The 16,455-nt window shown below is 44.2% G+C and overlaps 1 protein-coding gene across 1 annotated transcript in view; it reads right to left on the reverse strand.

Moving 5' to 3' along the window:
* Positions 1-16,455, reverse strand: part of LOC310793065 (cadherin EGF LAG seven-pass G-type receptor 1-like) — a gene marked incomplete at both ends in the record, with an annotated part of 81,118 nt that overhangs the window by 47,118 nt on the left and 17,545 nt on the right. Inside the window, 4 exons of the mRNA XM_083654812.1 lie at positions 2,470-2,692; positions 8,353-8,716; positions 8,981-9,105; positions 9,476-9,652. Coding sequence (XP_083510938.1) covers positions 2,470-2,692; positions 8,353-8,716; positions 8,981-9,105; positions 9,476-9,652 — 889 coding nt within the window. The remainder of the gene's footprint in view (positions 1-2,469; positions 2,693-8,352; positions 8,717-8,980; positions 9,106-9,475; positions 9,653-16,455) is intronic.

A 16,455-nucleotide genomic window follows, 5' to 3' on the forward strand; every position in this document is an offset into this window, starting at 1 on the left:
AACACCTGTGGGCAGCGCGGCAGGAAACCAGACCACTGCACAAAACACCTGTGGGCGGCGCGGCAGGAAACCAGACCACTGCACAAAACACCTGTGGGCGGCACTCCGCCACACGGCGTCACATCCTGTTCGCTTCTCTCTGCTTTTCATTTTGCAGGGAATGACAGACGGACAGGAAGCAGACGGACCCACATGTCGTTTAGCAAATCTCAAACATCATTTTTCAGCCACTGTAACCGGATTACAGAAGTGGACGATTTCTACACTGCTCCAGATCGGTTCACTCATGGATTGAAGCAAAATTTGCAACAGTGTGGCATATCGTCGATATCGGGCAGAGTATGTCCATTTTTTCAAAATGTTATTTACTGTCATAAATCAATGCCATTGGCCACCCTTCACGTCTGTCTGTGGGTTTTACAAAATGTAACCAGTGGAAAAGCATTAAAACGATCTTGTGTCTATGTATTGTAACTCCATTCGCCCTCAAGCTGTCCACAAATCCTCGAAGTTCCGCCCCTACCCCCGTCTCGAGGCAGCGAGGCATGAGGAACTACCCGGAAAGCAGGCACGGTAAACCAGAACAGAACGGCACCGTTTATTTCTGACTTTGTTTTGTTTATATCTGACTTCGTCTGATGTAAATAGATAATAATTTTTCGAATTATGCAAACTCATTTAAACTATGCAGATCAAAGTGGTTCCTGATGAGACTAATGTTAGTGTTAGCGAGAGGCTGTGCGCCCCGTGTGGGGCTGTGTGGACGGTGGCTCTAAGTCGGGCCATACGCTCAATCACCATTGTGTTTACTCACCATCAGATAGATAGATAGATAGATAGATGGATGGATGGATGGATAGATAGATAGATAGATAGATAGATAGATAGATAGATAGATAGATAGATAGATAGATAGATAGATAGATAGATAGATATAGATAGATAGATAGATAGATAGATAGATAGATAGATAGATAGATAGATAGATACCGTAGATAGATAGATAGATAGTGACAGGTCGGTCTTCCTAGCTGTGTCAGGAGCTGTTTGATAAAGTGAGGGTCTGCCAGCCTCGACACGCCCGCCTCCATAGACACTCACCTCCGCCCGACCGGCTGCTGTTTACCAGCGTTACTATGGAGACGCTGACTCTATCTGCAGCGTTGCATCATTTCTGATCTTATCGTTTGGGTGTGAGCAGAGGCCTGGAGAACGCAACACCTCCAGGTGTGAATGAACCGGAGAACAACAGGAAGGCAAGGCACACATATTATACGGAACATTCCTTCTTTTCAGATTTTTCTCCCATTTTCTGTCCTATTCTATACTTGGCCAATCCCTCCTGCTGTCCCGGCCTCCTCTGCCAATCTGGGCAGAGCCGTAGGACCGGCAGGACGTAGAATGGGAGAATCACGCTATTCCCCCCAGTTCCCCTCCCCCCGACCAGAGGTGGTCATAGGGCAGAGACTAGGACTCATATACCCCACTGGCTTCCCACCCGCAGACACGGCCAATTGTGTCTGTAGGAATGTCTGACCAAGATAGGTAGGCGAGTGCTTTTACCGCTACACTGCCCGGACGCCCTTATATGGAGCCTTCTCACATGAAAGTTCCCTCCAACAATTCAGTGAGTGACACAGGTAACTCTGTACAATGAAGACTGAAGGCTTGGTCACACCTGATTTCACCCAGCAATTTATCTTCACTCTTCACCGCCACGATCAGAGACGCGTCCATGTTGGATTTCCTCAGAGGTCAACAAGCACAGAGCAGTGTTTCTTCTTGGTCGCCGGCCATGCAAATTTGTGCAATTTTAGCGGTTTGAAGCAAGATGACAGCGCTTTGTAACCAACTGTTCTGCCTGAATTTCCACTGATGACCTCCATGAAGTGGAGACGGAGGTGTGACTTTGTGCCTTTAATACTATCAGAATATGGAGTTACAATATTTTCCCGCTATGACTGATGCCGTACATGTTAAATGCTAATGAGTGATGATATGCCACAGATTTGGTCATATTCTAGCCAAATACTTATAGCCACATATTTAAATTTATGGCATGAGGGCATATTTGAATATTTTATTTAATGTGTATGCAACATTGGAGTTCCACTGGAGTTACAATAGGCCATTACAGTTGTGGGTGCAACTGGTGGGCATAATATAGCTCGGACTGCACAAAATACTCCAGAATCCGGAGATAACTTTTTAAAATTCATGCAAGAATCTGGATAGCTGGAGCATTTCGGGAGATTGTGGCAGAAACTCTTCTCTGATTATAAGTGTGTGAAGTTTTGTTTTTTACTCTTGTTTATTTTTCCTTCCTTATCTTTTCTTCTTATTTGTTAGTGTTTATTGTATTGTATTGTATTTTATTTCTTTGTATGTGTCATGTCTAGGCGTCAGCCAATGGGGATCCTTATTATAAACAAATGAACAATAAACTCTGATCTGATCAAAAACACTTACCTGAACGACAGCGTGAAGTGGAACCTCTGCCGCAGGCCTCTGAAGGTGATGAAGGACTGTCCGGGGAAGCTGCGTGTGGTCATCTCACAGTAGGGCATCTGGTACTGCCCGAGGGGGCACTGGCACCTGAATCCCCCCACCAGCAGGTCCACGCACTGCGCCCCGTTCTTACAGACGCCCGGGACACAGCGGCCCGAGCGGGAGTCCACCTCACACCGCTCGCCTGGACGGGACGGGACGGGAGGAGAGAGGGTTCAGTTGCAGGACAGTCTCTTTACCCACGGACGCTTTACCCCATACTGATAGAGACCTATGAATCAGTTGACACTGTGGGGATCAAACCTGTGATCTTTTTACAGGACAGACGCTCTACCCATTAAAGGAGAACTTCACCGAAAGACAATACTGATTTATTTTGCACATGATCTCACACATAACAATAACTGTCAAACTAAATGAATTCATTTAGTTTTGTCAGTTATTGAGAGTTGATTTGAGTTCAGTTGTGGACCTGGACCAATGATGTCATTTGTACATGAATGATATCACTGGTCCACAACTTAACTCAAATCAACTCAGTAACTGTCAAACTAAATGAATGTCTGCAGATATGTGTGAGATCATGTGCAGAATAAATCAGCATTGTTTTTCGGTTAAGTTCTCCTTTAAGCCAGTCGTTCTGAACGTGGGGTCCAGGGACCAACATGCATCCTTGAGGGGGTTCCAAGGGGGTCCCCAGCAAATTGATTAATTATTACATTTCACCATTACTAGCGGTTGTCTCTAGCAGCCAAACAAACGTTACCTTCTAACAATTTTAAAGTATTTTTTTGTGAAACTACGATGTCTTTGGGCTGTGGACCAACCTAACTATGTCAGAAAATGTTGGAGACTGGGTTGCTAAGCATCTTAAATTTGGTATTTGGGCCAATGAAAAAATCAGCTTTATCAGTCCCTGCCTATGTCAATGCTCGAAGCCCATGTGCAGTTTCAGATGGATTGGCCAACCCGTTGAGCAGAGAAGTTTATGCAGACAGACATTACAGAGTTTTCCTTATGTTATAGTAGCATTACAATGTGCTGTAACTGAGTGTTTTAAACTCTTTGATGTGTAAAATGACTTCCCAGCTTCTCCTCCCACTGCCAGGAAAAATGACGACAGACTTTAATTTTCTCCCCCGGCCACACACACACACACACACACACACACACACACACACACACACACACACACACACACACACACACACACACACACACACACACACACACACACACACACACACACACACACACACACACACACACCCACACACACACACACACACCCACACACACACACACACACACACACACACTTCAATCCCCCCACCGCAAACTACTGTACACCCTTCCAGCATGGGTAGACTCCGCCCCCTATCCAGGCATGTCAAAACATACTGGCTTGTCGGCTTGAAGCTCAGTGACCCGGGCTGACCTGCTGGTTTGGGGTCAAGCAGCTTTGTGGCGTTCTTCTGGCAGCAGGACAGTGATGCATCTCTGAACAAAACACCTGTCACGCTCTTCGCACCACCCATGATGTCAACGCTGTCGCTCCAAAACGCTATTATATATTACATTTTGGAAACATTTTGGTAGGTGGAAATTATGAGTCCAAATTCCACGTACAGATAATTCAATCTTAATTTTTATATTTCTCCATATTTGGTGCTGCTCAGTGCACATTGCTGTGTTGCTTCTGCACTGCTCTTCAATCAATAAATCAATCATTCAATGTTTGTGAAATAGGCCTATTGAAACAATTCTCACATGCACTGTCAATTTTACTGCAGGTCATGTGGCTATAGAGAGCCAAAGTTGTGCTTGTTCAAACCAAACGATTCGGCTATATTTTGAATATAGCTGCATTTCACTCAGCGTAAAACATAAAAAAAAAAGTGGATTTAAAAAAAAATCAAAGAATAAAAAAGATAGAACATTCAATCAGGCGTGTGCAAACTGTTGACTGGTAGTGTACATTTCTGTAGGTGGCACTCTTTTCTCTGATGGACATATTGGCTATTGCAGGGATCAAATCTGTGAGCGCTCAGTCACGAGATGGTCTCTGCATCCACTAAACGCCCCTTGTTGTTCAATAGTAGGGGACACACTGGTATGTAAACTGGTATATCGAGGTTTGTGCAAGAGTCCATACATTTGGATTAAGAGGGTCTTTCGGGACTTTCAAAATAGTCGTGTTTCCATTACCGTCAGAAATGCGCAAAATCTAAATATCGCAATAGAAATTGGGTAATGGAAACACGTAAATTTCGAAAAAGCTCCCAAATATCGCAAAACGTTTTTGCGCTCTCATGAGGTGGTTTTTCAGACGTGTCGATATAGCAGTTTATCGCAAAAGCGTAATGGAAACAGATTTTCCGCATTTGCACGTCATGTGACCCATCTTCTCCTTTGGAAAATGAAAGGAAATTAGGGAGAAAGGGTTTGATAAACCGTGGCAAAACCTTCGCAGCAAGTGGAAAACTTTGAAGCAACGCTACCTAGCAGAAAGACGTGTTGTGCAAAAGCGGAGCCGGAAAATAGATCATGTTTAATGGGAGAAATCGATCCATGCCTGTGTGCGCGCATTTGGCACAGCGGCGAGATGATCGGCGGGATGAAAAGCACACCGGTGCGGTGCTGTTGACTGAAGTGATTAATACATTACACACGTTTCAGGTGCAATGTTATAATTATAATACACGATATTCTGACTATTGCACCATATCAGCCTTTCCCCCCCTCCTCCATCTCTAAAATGGGACAAGTTGTAGGCTACCTTTTTTCCTCTGCCTGTCGCGCTCACTGCATTCACCGCAGCCCGCAACATGTTCTTTTGAATTGATAATCAGGCTCGTTTATATGCGTTGTAACTTCATGTTGTGATTTGCATTGACCATTGGTTGGATTTGAGCATGCAGGGGATGGGATATGGGGCAGATCCGCGTGCGTAATCACTGTGGCAGCTGCTGGTAACGGGAATTGCGAAACTCAACTTCAATGGAAACGCCTACAAGTCGCAATTGTACATTGTCGAAGTTGTAGAAATATCGCAATTATTTTGCGAAAAACTGTAATGGAAACACAGCTAATGTTACTCAAAGAAAGGATGAAGTGAAACATGAAAGAGACAAGGAGGAGAGACAAGTTTCCCCACATGATGGGCCTCCTCTAAACTGCTCTCCTCACAAAGCCGTGCATACCACAGAGACTTGGAAGCCATTATGTCCTGTGTATTCAGTGTCAAATGTTGCAAATTACCAGGACAAGATGAGGAGAAAGAGGACAGCTGGTCATTTTACACAGTGCTGAGTTCCCAGCTCCGCGGCAGATAAAGAACCTGACTGACTGCAGGACGGATAATCTTCAGTTGGGACAGAATTAGGAGGGATTCTTTTTCCCTGAAAGTGTTGGAAACCTGAGGAGGGCAGTGTGGCTTTAGCCTTCAACAGCTTCTGTTGTGACTTGAGGATCCCGGAGCGAGGCGGAGAGCCTTCAAAGGTGTGATGAGTGGGTAATGTCCTGTCAAGAGGTTCCCTGCCTCTGCCTCCAGGCCGCATCTGGAACTAGATCAAGTTCTAGGTAGGTAGGTAGGAATGGCAGGGCTGGCTGCCAAATGCCATCTTCCCATTTTTGGAACCAAGTTAGTTACCTGACGCTCATTGCTCAATATGTCAGTAAATAAAGAAAAGTCATTGTGTTGTCGTAAATGTTCCAACTTTGTAAACAAGTCTTTTAAGATCAATAATATGCATGAATAGTGTTTGATTTTAATGCCAGCAATCATTCAGTTTGGAACCAAACTCTTCAACTGCTGCCAATGGAGATAATAGTTCTATTTGAAGTATAAGGCAAGTTAAGCCATGGCCAACAGGCCTATGTGTTGCACGTTATGGTTTGATAGGAACCACTTAGAGGCAAGGAGAAGTCAAGATTGTGTCATACAGGACTGAGAAGAGGTCAAGTTGTGTCATACAGGAGTGCAGAGGTCAAGTTGTGTCACACAGGACTGAAGAGGTCAAGTTGTGTCACACAGGACTGAAGAGGTCAAGATTGTGTCATACAGGACTGAAGAGGTCAAGTCGTGTCATACAGGAGTGCAGAGGTCAAGTTGTGTCACACAGGACTGAAGAGGTCAAGATTGTGTCATACAGGACTGAAGAGGTCAAGTTGTGTCACACAGGAGTGCAGAGGTCAAGTTGTGTCACACAGGACTGAAGAGGTCAAGTTGTGTCACACAGGACTGAAGAGGTCAAGATTGTGTCACACAGGACTGAAGAGGTCAAGTTGTGTCACACAGGAGTGCAGAGGTCAAGTTGTGTCACACAGGACTGAAGAGGTCAAGTTGTGTCACACAGGACTGAAGAGGTCAAGTTGTGTCACACAGGACTGAAGAGGTCAAGTTGTGTCACACAGGACTGAAGAGGTCAAGTTGTGTCATACAGGACTGAAGAGGTCAAGTCGTGTCATACAGGAGTGCAGAGGTCAAGTTGTGTCACACAGGACTGAAGAGGTCAAGTTGTGTCACACAGGACTGAAGAGGTCAAGTTGTGTCACACAGGACTGAAGAGGTCAAGTTGTGTCACACAGGAGTGCAGAGGTCAAGTTGTGTCATACAGGACTGAAGAGGTCAAGTTGTGTCACACAGGACTGAAGAGGTCAAGTTGTGTCACACAGGACTGAAGAGGTCAAGTTGTGTCACACAGGAGTGCAGAGGTCAAGTCGTGTCATACAGGAGTGCAGAGGTCAAGTTGTGTCACACAGGACTGAAGAGGTCAAGTTGTGTCACACAGGACTGAAGAGGTCAAGTTGTGTCACACAGGACTGAAGAGGTCAAGTTGTGTCATACAGGACTGAAGAGGTCAAGTTGTGTCACACAGGAGTGCAGAGGTCAAGTTGTGTCATACAGGACTGAAGAGGTCAAGTTGTGTCACACAGGACTGAAGAGGTCAAGTTGTGTCACACAGGAGTGCAGAGGTCAAGTTGTGTCATACAGGACTGAAGAGGTCAAGTTGTGTCACACAGGACTGAAGAGGTCAAGTTGTGTCACACAGGAGTGAAGAGGTCAAGTTGTGTCATACAGGAGTGCAGAGGTCAAGTTGTGTCATACAGGACTGAAGAGGTCAAGTTGTGTCATACAGGACTGAAGAGGTCAAGTTGTGTCATACAGGACTGAAGAGGTCAAGTTGTGTCATACAGGACTGAAGAGGTCAAGTTGTGTCACACAGGAGTGCAGAGGTCAAGTTGTGTCATACAGGAGTGCAGAGGTCAAGTTGTGTCATACAGGAGTGCAGAGGTCAAGTTGTGTCATACAGGAGTGCAGAGGTCAAGTTGTGTCACACAGGACTGAAGAGGGATGTGAAGTGTGGGATAAGCTGATTTATGGTTCTGTGTTTAAGTATCACCATTGCTACGCCATTGCTATGCCGTTGCAATACCTACGGCTGTACAAGCATTTATAGTTTCATAATTTATCGTTAAAGTTTGGTGATTCTGGAGAGATGCACGTAAGCTCCAATGACACTTTGAGCCTTAAAGGAATACTTCACCCAAAAAGGAAATATCTGCATTGATCTCCTCCCCCTCATGCCAGTGTAAACACAGCTGAAGTTAGCCCCTCTCCCTCATGCCAGTGTAAACACGGGTGCAGTTTGTCCATATAACACACAGGGAGGTTGCTAGCACAGCTCCATAGCAGACTTCTCCAAACAACTTAAGTCAACGGGGACCAGTTCTTTAGAGTTCCAAAACAAAAACAACCAAACTATTACACTGTGAATGAAAGACTTACAGCACACACCATCATGTATGTGTGTGTGTGTGTGTGTGTGTGTGTCCACTCACCTGTGAAGTTCTCCGGACACTGGCAGGTGAAGCCTCCCTCTCGGCTGCGACACACACCGTGGTTGTGGCAGGGCGAGGAGTAGCACAGGTCCACCTCCCTTTCGCAGTAGTCTCCGGTGAAGCCGCGGGGGCAGCGACACCGCAGGCCGGCCACCGGGTGGACGGGCCTGAACAGCAGCGTGTCCGACGCCACGAAGGGCGCCGTGCTGTCGAAGCGCAGCGCCGACACGCACTTCATGTAGTTCTCACAGGGCTCCCGCAGGCAGATGTTGTCGTCGAAGGGGAGCACGTGCTGGGTCGACAGGCGGGCGAGCAGCGTCCGGTTCAGGTAGATCTGCTCCTGGAGCGCTTCGGAGGGGAAAAACTGGGCAAAAAATAAGGTTATTATCGAAAAAACCCCCACTTTCGTTAACTGAAATATATATATATATTCATATTACAAGCACTAAAACTAACACTGAAACTAATGAAAACTTTAATATAACTAAGCATTTTCAAAAAACTAAAAACTAAACTACCAAACCCGCTGTATATGAATGAAACCTAAACTAAAGTTGAAAACTAAACTGAAGTTGAAAAAAAATATATATATATATAATAATAATTGAAAAAGCAAAACTGTACTAACCTTGGCGTCGAAACCCTGCAGGTCGTTGGGGCTTGGCGACCCGGAGGGCTGCAGGGCGGAGAAGGTGACGTTGAGGATGCTCCCCTCCACGTGGGTGTCATTCTGGATGTTGAAGATGAAGACGCCTACAATACAGTTGATGCGATTTTATTGATACGAATGCATTATCGATTCTGCTTATTGGTCCGATTCTTTATCAATTCCCTTATCGATTCCTGGTCAATTTCCTGTTGTGGAAACTGGAAAGTAGTAGGCCTAGACAGGTTTTCAGCGTCAACACAGCTGTTTCGTTATCCCTTGAGTCAGACACAGTGTAGAATGTCTGCCTAATAACATTTGAACATGCTAAAATAAATTACAATCTTTTCTTAAAAGGATATATTTATTTTTTACAAGTGTTTTTCGGACCCCACCCCCTTTCTCCCCAATTGTACTTGGACAATTCCCCTTTGGAACCGGTGGTGAATGGTTCCGGTTCTCGATCCACATCCCTACCCTCACGGCTGGTGGAGAGGACGGCAGCCACGGCGTCCAGGAAGCGTGCGAGCAGCGGGGACAGGAAGCGCTCCTGCCACATGTGGGCCAGGCGCACCGTGATGCTGTTAGCCAGCATGTCATCCGTGATGATGGAGACACGCAGCGTGCAGACCGCCGTCACCTGGTGCACGCCGTCTGAGAGGGGCAGAGAGGCAGAAAACAGCTTGAACACAGTGGAAGACTGCTGGGGCACATTTAACTTCCACACATGCTGATGTCAGGGGCGTTTCTATGGGCGGGCCCGGGTAGGCACAGGCCCGCCCACTTCTTGCCCTCGCCCAGCCAATCAACTTGCTGTTGGATTTTTTTTTTTTTTTTTTGCTGTTGTTGTCGTTGTTAATAAATCACCTAAAATGACAAATGTGTGGTTTGCAGTCTTTATCTACTCTGTTTATTTGTGTGATTCAACATTACAGTTCATTTCCTGTGTGATGTTTGCATCGGAAATCTACCACAATGCAGCACTGCCCAAATGCGCAAAATTGGATGTTTTCTAGAGGCAAACTTGCTGCTGCCTTGCTAGCTAATGGTTTTGTAGCTTAAAAACGCCAGTGTTTCCCATACATAAAGGAATTTGTGGCGGGCCGCCACAATAATATTTTGACCGCCACAATAAGATGTTGACAAAAAAAAAAAAAAAAAAATTACAGTGCACCTGAACGCAACATGCAAGATATCCGCTGAATAAGTGTCCAATAAATGTTCATGTCATTCTGGCCAATACTTCTGTTATAGCATTTCAGTCTGGAATATGGAATATCTTTCAATAATCTATGATTTAGCTGCTAAATTGTCAAATACCGCCATCTGCTCGCTACCCAGGCACTTATGTATGTACGTAACCTAACTAACTTAACCTAACTCATTGTAAACCCACAGCACAGTAATGATGACATGTTCTTCATAGATCTAGCCTTTTAATTTAGCTCTTAAGCTTTCTCAAAGTACACCAAATTCATGCATTTTACTTTAAAATGTTTAAAAAAATCTCACGGGGCATGCCCCCGCACCCCCCTAGGGGGTCTGCGGTCCCCCACCACCAATTCTCAAAATCCTGTGGGAAACACTGAACGCACATCATCTCCAGAGTCTAATGCATGACGACTTCATGACATCCAGAAATTTTGCGAGTGATGTTATGGATTGTCTGTGCCCCACCAATTTTATCCAGGCCCACCTATAATTGAATTTCTGCCTACGCCACTGGCAGACATGAACTAAAGTGATCACATTTAACTTCCACACAGGAAAAAAACAGAAAACAAAAAAACAGGAAAAATACTAATAAAATGTGAGCAGATTGCAGGGTTCCTACACGCTTTCCATTTGATATTTGAGTATTTGATATAATGGGTAATAAGAGCATCCCTCTATCTGAACATCCCTCTAATCTTCACATCAACAAAAACTGTGGACTCAAAGTGGGTCTACAACACCATAAACCAGCTCAGTGGCCTTGTGGTCTGAGTGTCTGCCCTGAGACTGGGAGGTTGTAAGTTCGATCCCCGGCCGAGTTATACCAAAGACTATAAAAATGGGACCCATTTGCCTCCCTGCTTGGCACTCAGCATCAAAGGGTTGGAATTGGGGGGTTAAACCACCATGTGATTCCCGAGCGCGGCGCACGCTGCTGCTCACCGCTCCCCCAGGGGATGGGTCAAATGCGGAGAACAAATTTCACACATTGTGTGACAATCAGTGGGACTTTACCTTTACTTTACCTAAAAGCAACATAGAATTATTTGTGTATCGAACCTGAACTACAATATTTTTCATATTTTTCTAGACATTTTTTCAAATTCCCAAACTAGCCAAAACCTGGAAATGATCAAATTAATTTATTTTATAGTTCTTCAGACTTCCAGACCTGCGTAGGAACCCTGTTAAAGTTAAAGTGGGAAAATCAGCCCATAAAAGAATGAATGTTGAGAAGAACCAGCGAGAACCTTCAGGGATTCTGCTAAACTTGAGAAGAGTGAAGGATGAGCTGAACGGGGTGAATTCCAGATTGTTGAGGCTTTGTTAAGGTCTGCAACCCTACCCCCCTACACCCAAACATACACACACACACACACAAACACACACACCCACACACAGTGTCACACACACACACACACACACACACACACACACACACACACACACACACACACACACACGCCCCCCACCCGTGTGTGATAATTACCAGACAATAAGGACAAGCTTTCCACTCTGTTACACTGTCCCCTCTCATACTGTCAACTGGGCCAGCAGACACAACAAAAACACACATACTGTAGACAATACATGCACAGAAACAGGACCACAATGAACCATAATGACTGAAATGTTGAACATTTGTTGAAATATTATTGTAATAAATTGTTTAAAGACCCCCCTAAAGTCAAACATAATGTTATTCTACTAATTCCTACAGTTGGATCTGAGCTTCACTGTGCAGAGTTTGACACTAGAATCGTCTGCACAATCGTCTCCTGAAAAGTGGAAAGTTTCTCTGTGCTCACTGAAAAGGCAATTTTCAACAAGTATGATTCATGACATCACAAATACTGGAGCCAATCTCTGTCCAGTGTTCAGCAGGTAAAGAAAGCCCTTGTTTCTATGCTGTGATTGGCTAGTTATCTCCTAGATAACCCCGATTGGTTAACCAGATAATTTAACCTTTTTTGTGGGGAAAAGGAAAACCATCAGACACAAATTATTATTCAAAGTAGAGTAAGTTATATATTAAAAGATGACTTTAGGAGGTCTTTAAATTCCATTGTTTTTGACAGCAGTGGTTCTCAACGTGGGGCCAGGGGACCACCAGGGGTCCTTGAGCGGGTTCCAGGGGGTCCTCAGAAAACATTCATTGTTAAAGTTCACCTTCACATTTACAAGAACGTAACCATTAGAGAATGCAGAAGAATGACTGTTTTATAGTTTCTTTGTTATCATTGATTTCTGAACAAAATCATAATGAAACAATAAAAATATTCTCAGATTTGGGTCCAAGAGACAAAATCTCATCAAATGGGGGGTCCGTGGCTCTAATATGAACTTCATTAGGGGTCCTTGATATGAAAAGGGTTGAGATTCAGTGGCTACTTTACAGCACTGCTTTCCAGCACCATAAAAGTTCTAGATTGAGAGTGATGCACTTCTCTCACTCTTTCTTCTATGTATTAAGACGCAAGATGTAGGCTACACACACACACACACACACACACACGCACGCGCGCGCGCGCGCGCACACACACACACACACACACACACACACACACACACTCACACACACACACACACACACACACACACACGCTCACACACACACACACACACACACACACACACACACACAGGCACAGACACAGACACGCACACGCACACACACACACACACACACACACGCACACGCACACAAAGGGTAAGCAAGACCTCAATAGCAGCTGGCCATCCAGATAAAGGATTAGGAACAAAAGGCTTTCCACCATAATTACACCAAACGTGAACTTGGCCGAGTATTTCTCTCTTCCGGATCAGCTGTAATATGAGACCAACTTTTGTCCTCAAGTTTTATTCTTAAATCTGTAAAATCTTAAATGTGGCCCCGGATCAAATCCTGCTCATCTCGGTGTTAGCGGCTTAGCGCCTAAAGCTGCCCGCTTCAATGCTTCAGAACAGCAAAGCAAGTTGCACGTTCTTATTCATGTTGTGTGAAAGGAAAGCATGTAAAATACCATTAGAATTCCTCAGCTAACCGCACGGTAATTTGTTGTTATCGCCTGTTTTAAGTGCGTGTAAATCATTCTAACTTTCTTTGTGGAAAAACACTTCAGTTAATATACGTGTTCAAATATGTGTGATGTCACATCACCTGCCACTGGGCTGAATATAATGTAAAACTATCACCATCCAATTAGTCTCCTTTTTGTTTTACAAAATATTTTCCATGATCCTTGTTTTCCTTTCTTTTTTGTCTTTGTCTCTCTCTTTTTATTTTATTTTTTATCGTCTTTTTGTGTTACTGATTTGCATATTTATATGTATAGGCCTACAGTTGATTTTTCTAAAATGTATTTACAATGTAGGAAGAGCATTTAATCATTGTATAGACATCTGTTGAAATGCTCAAATAAAGATGAATGGAAGCGGCATGTAGCATTCATCACTAAAACCAACTTTCTGCTTGACATCATAGACAGAGCCTTCAAACATCCGAGGAAAAACTCAAAATCATCAGTTACTGAAAAAGCATTATAAAATGGATGTTCTGGTCCTTGATTGTGATTGGCTCAGACGCGTTCGAAAATCTTCTATAATCACACACCTGTGACCGCATCGCAGTATTACTGCGTCAAACAGTGTCTCTCTGTGTTACTGCGGATTCTGATACGACTACATTGTTTTGGAGCTCTGAAGGAGCACCTGTGGCAAAATGAATCGCTGAGTGTTGGAGTGTATCCAGCTTGCTAAGGAGACCCTTTGATGCCATTTTGTACATCATGTCGCCATAATCAAACATGGAACATGGCCAAGCCACTTAGCTGTTCACTGTAATCCACGGCCTCTTGGGGCTTATTGCTTAATTCTAAAATAATTTTCCATAAAGAAACAACAGGTTAGATTTCCCCCACCCATATTACAAACAGACCATAATGTGGTGGATAAGGTTGTTGTTGATCAATACTAATGACTCAACATGAGAAGCTGAGATTCAGAGATGGGAGTAACTAAGTACAAATACTTCATTACTGTACTTAAGTAGTATTTTCAGGTATCTGTACTTTACTGAGTATTTATTTTTCTGACAACTTTTTACTTTTACTCCCTACATTTTAACACACATATCTGTACTTTCTACTCCTTACATTTTCAAAACAGGCTAGTTACTTTAGTTTTAATGCACATGTAACCGAATAAATGTGAGTCCTCGTGAGTCCCAAGTGGTAGTGAGTAGGTTGGTTAAACTCACTCCCCCAGTATAAAGGCACGTTAATCAGCTCCGCCAAGGGAGCTAGCTCTCTTGGTGTAGTGGTTAGCGTGTCCGTCCAGCAAGCCGAAGTTCAAATCCACCCCTGGGCAAGCCCTTAACATGGGTTGCTGCAATTACCACCAACACAACGCTAACGTTTGTTTGTCTCTCTCTCTCTCTCTCTCATCTCTCCGAGCTTTTATGTACACCTTTTTTGTGGAAAAACCATGTCACACAAATTATTAATCAAAGTATAGTCTTTTTACATCTTAAAACATGTTTGGAGGGGATCTTTTAATTGTAATAATCTTTTAATTATATTAATATGTGAGGCATCTATGATGTGAGGTTCAGTTAGCTTAGCACAGAAACCGCCGATAGAAATACTTTTTTACTTTTATACTTTATTCCATTTCAGAGCCAGGAACTTTTTTACTTTTACTTGAGTAAATTAGTTGAATCAGTACTTTTACCAGAGTATTTTTTACACAAGTAACTGTACTTCTACTTAAGTAAAGAACGTGTCCACCTTTCCCATCTCTGCTGAGATTTGGCAGAAGAAGCTCACTGACACTTTCTCATTACTCCTGCTGACTAAAAGCACCTGAATACACAGGTCTTTGTTATTGTTAGCCCCGCCCCTCCCCCCCCCCCCCCTCAGTTGGTTGCCGCTCCAACACCTGTCACTCATCTTGATGATGTCATATAACCTGAGGCTGAGGTAACAGCATCCGCTCACGCCCCCAAACGACATCACTGAGGTTTCTGGGAAGCGGAGGCTTTGGGTCTGAACTCACAGGATGATTGATACTGTAGAACAGATGCTGTGGATCCTGTTCAGTAAGTTAGTGAGATTTTAACGTGAGAAAGCTGCATTCAAGCTTTAATTACAACCTGTTCTCAATCCAAACTATAGAGTGTATAATAAATACATAGCCACTGACATCGCCCATTGGTTTTTGGACTGATTTGAAGCCTCGATGTTGGCATTTCGTGGTTATTTGGAGCCATAACTGACGTAAACTTGGACGAGAAGAGCCGCAGTACGGCCTGCTATTGGTCCATGATTGGCGAGCTGCGCGATCACTGGACAGGCGACATGTCAATCACGTCCCATCATTGTCTATTTTACTCGAAATGGTACCATCATTTACAAAATGAACATCATAACATAACCAGCTCAGTGGCCTTGTGGTCTGAGTGTCCGCCCTGAGACTGGGAGGTTGTGAGTTCGATCCCCGGCCGAGTCATACCAAAGACTATAAAAATGGGACCCATTTGCCTCCCTGCTTGGCACTCAGCATCAAAGGGTTGGAATTGGGGGGTTAAATCACCATGTGGTTCCCGAGCACGGCGCACGCTGCCGCTCACCGCTCCCCCAGGGGATGGGTCAAATGCGGAGAACAAATTTCACACATTGTGTGACAATCAGTGGGGCTTTACCTTTACTTTATCATGCTGTATTGAAGAAGACTTGAAACTAGCGATTGAGACATGTGTTTACTCATTCACTTCCATACAATCTGACTTCTTTTTGCAGGCAGTGTAGTCGCCCCCTGCAGGCCATTTGAAAGAATACAGGTTTAAGACACTTCACAAACGGAGCTATGAGCTACCCCTTTATCATCACTCGCACAATGTCTGAAATTGACACCTCGGGAGTGTGAAAATGAAATAACACAGTGGCCAGTAAGGGCTTTGTGGTCAGGGCAGTGGATGGCCGTTTACATTAGCCGAAAAATGTGTGCATTAAAACGTGACACACTGGGTTACTTATCAGTCACATTTAGCACAATCTGGGAACCCAGAATCTATCAGTCTGACGAGAGACGACTAATAAGGCTCTGGGACAGACAGCTGATATTTCGGGGTTTCCGGTGTAGAGCGGAGTCCACACTGTTCCGTCATTGTTTACAGTCCCATTGTCGCAAGAATGCAGTTGGAGTTGATCGATCAATACTTTTTGATCGATCAATACTTTTTG

Source organism: Poromitra crassiceps (genome assembly GCF_964638095.1).
Source record: "Poromitra crassiceps genome assembly, chromosome: 18".
Lineage (NCBI taxonomy): Eukaryota > Metazoa > Chordata > Actinopteri > Beryciformes > Melamphaidae > Poromitra > Poromitra crassiceps.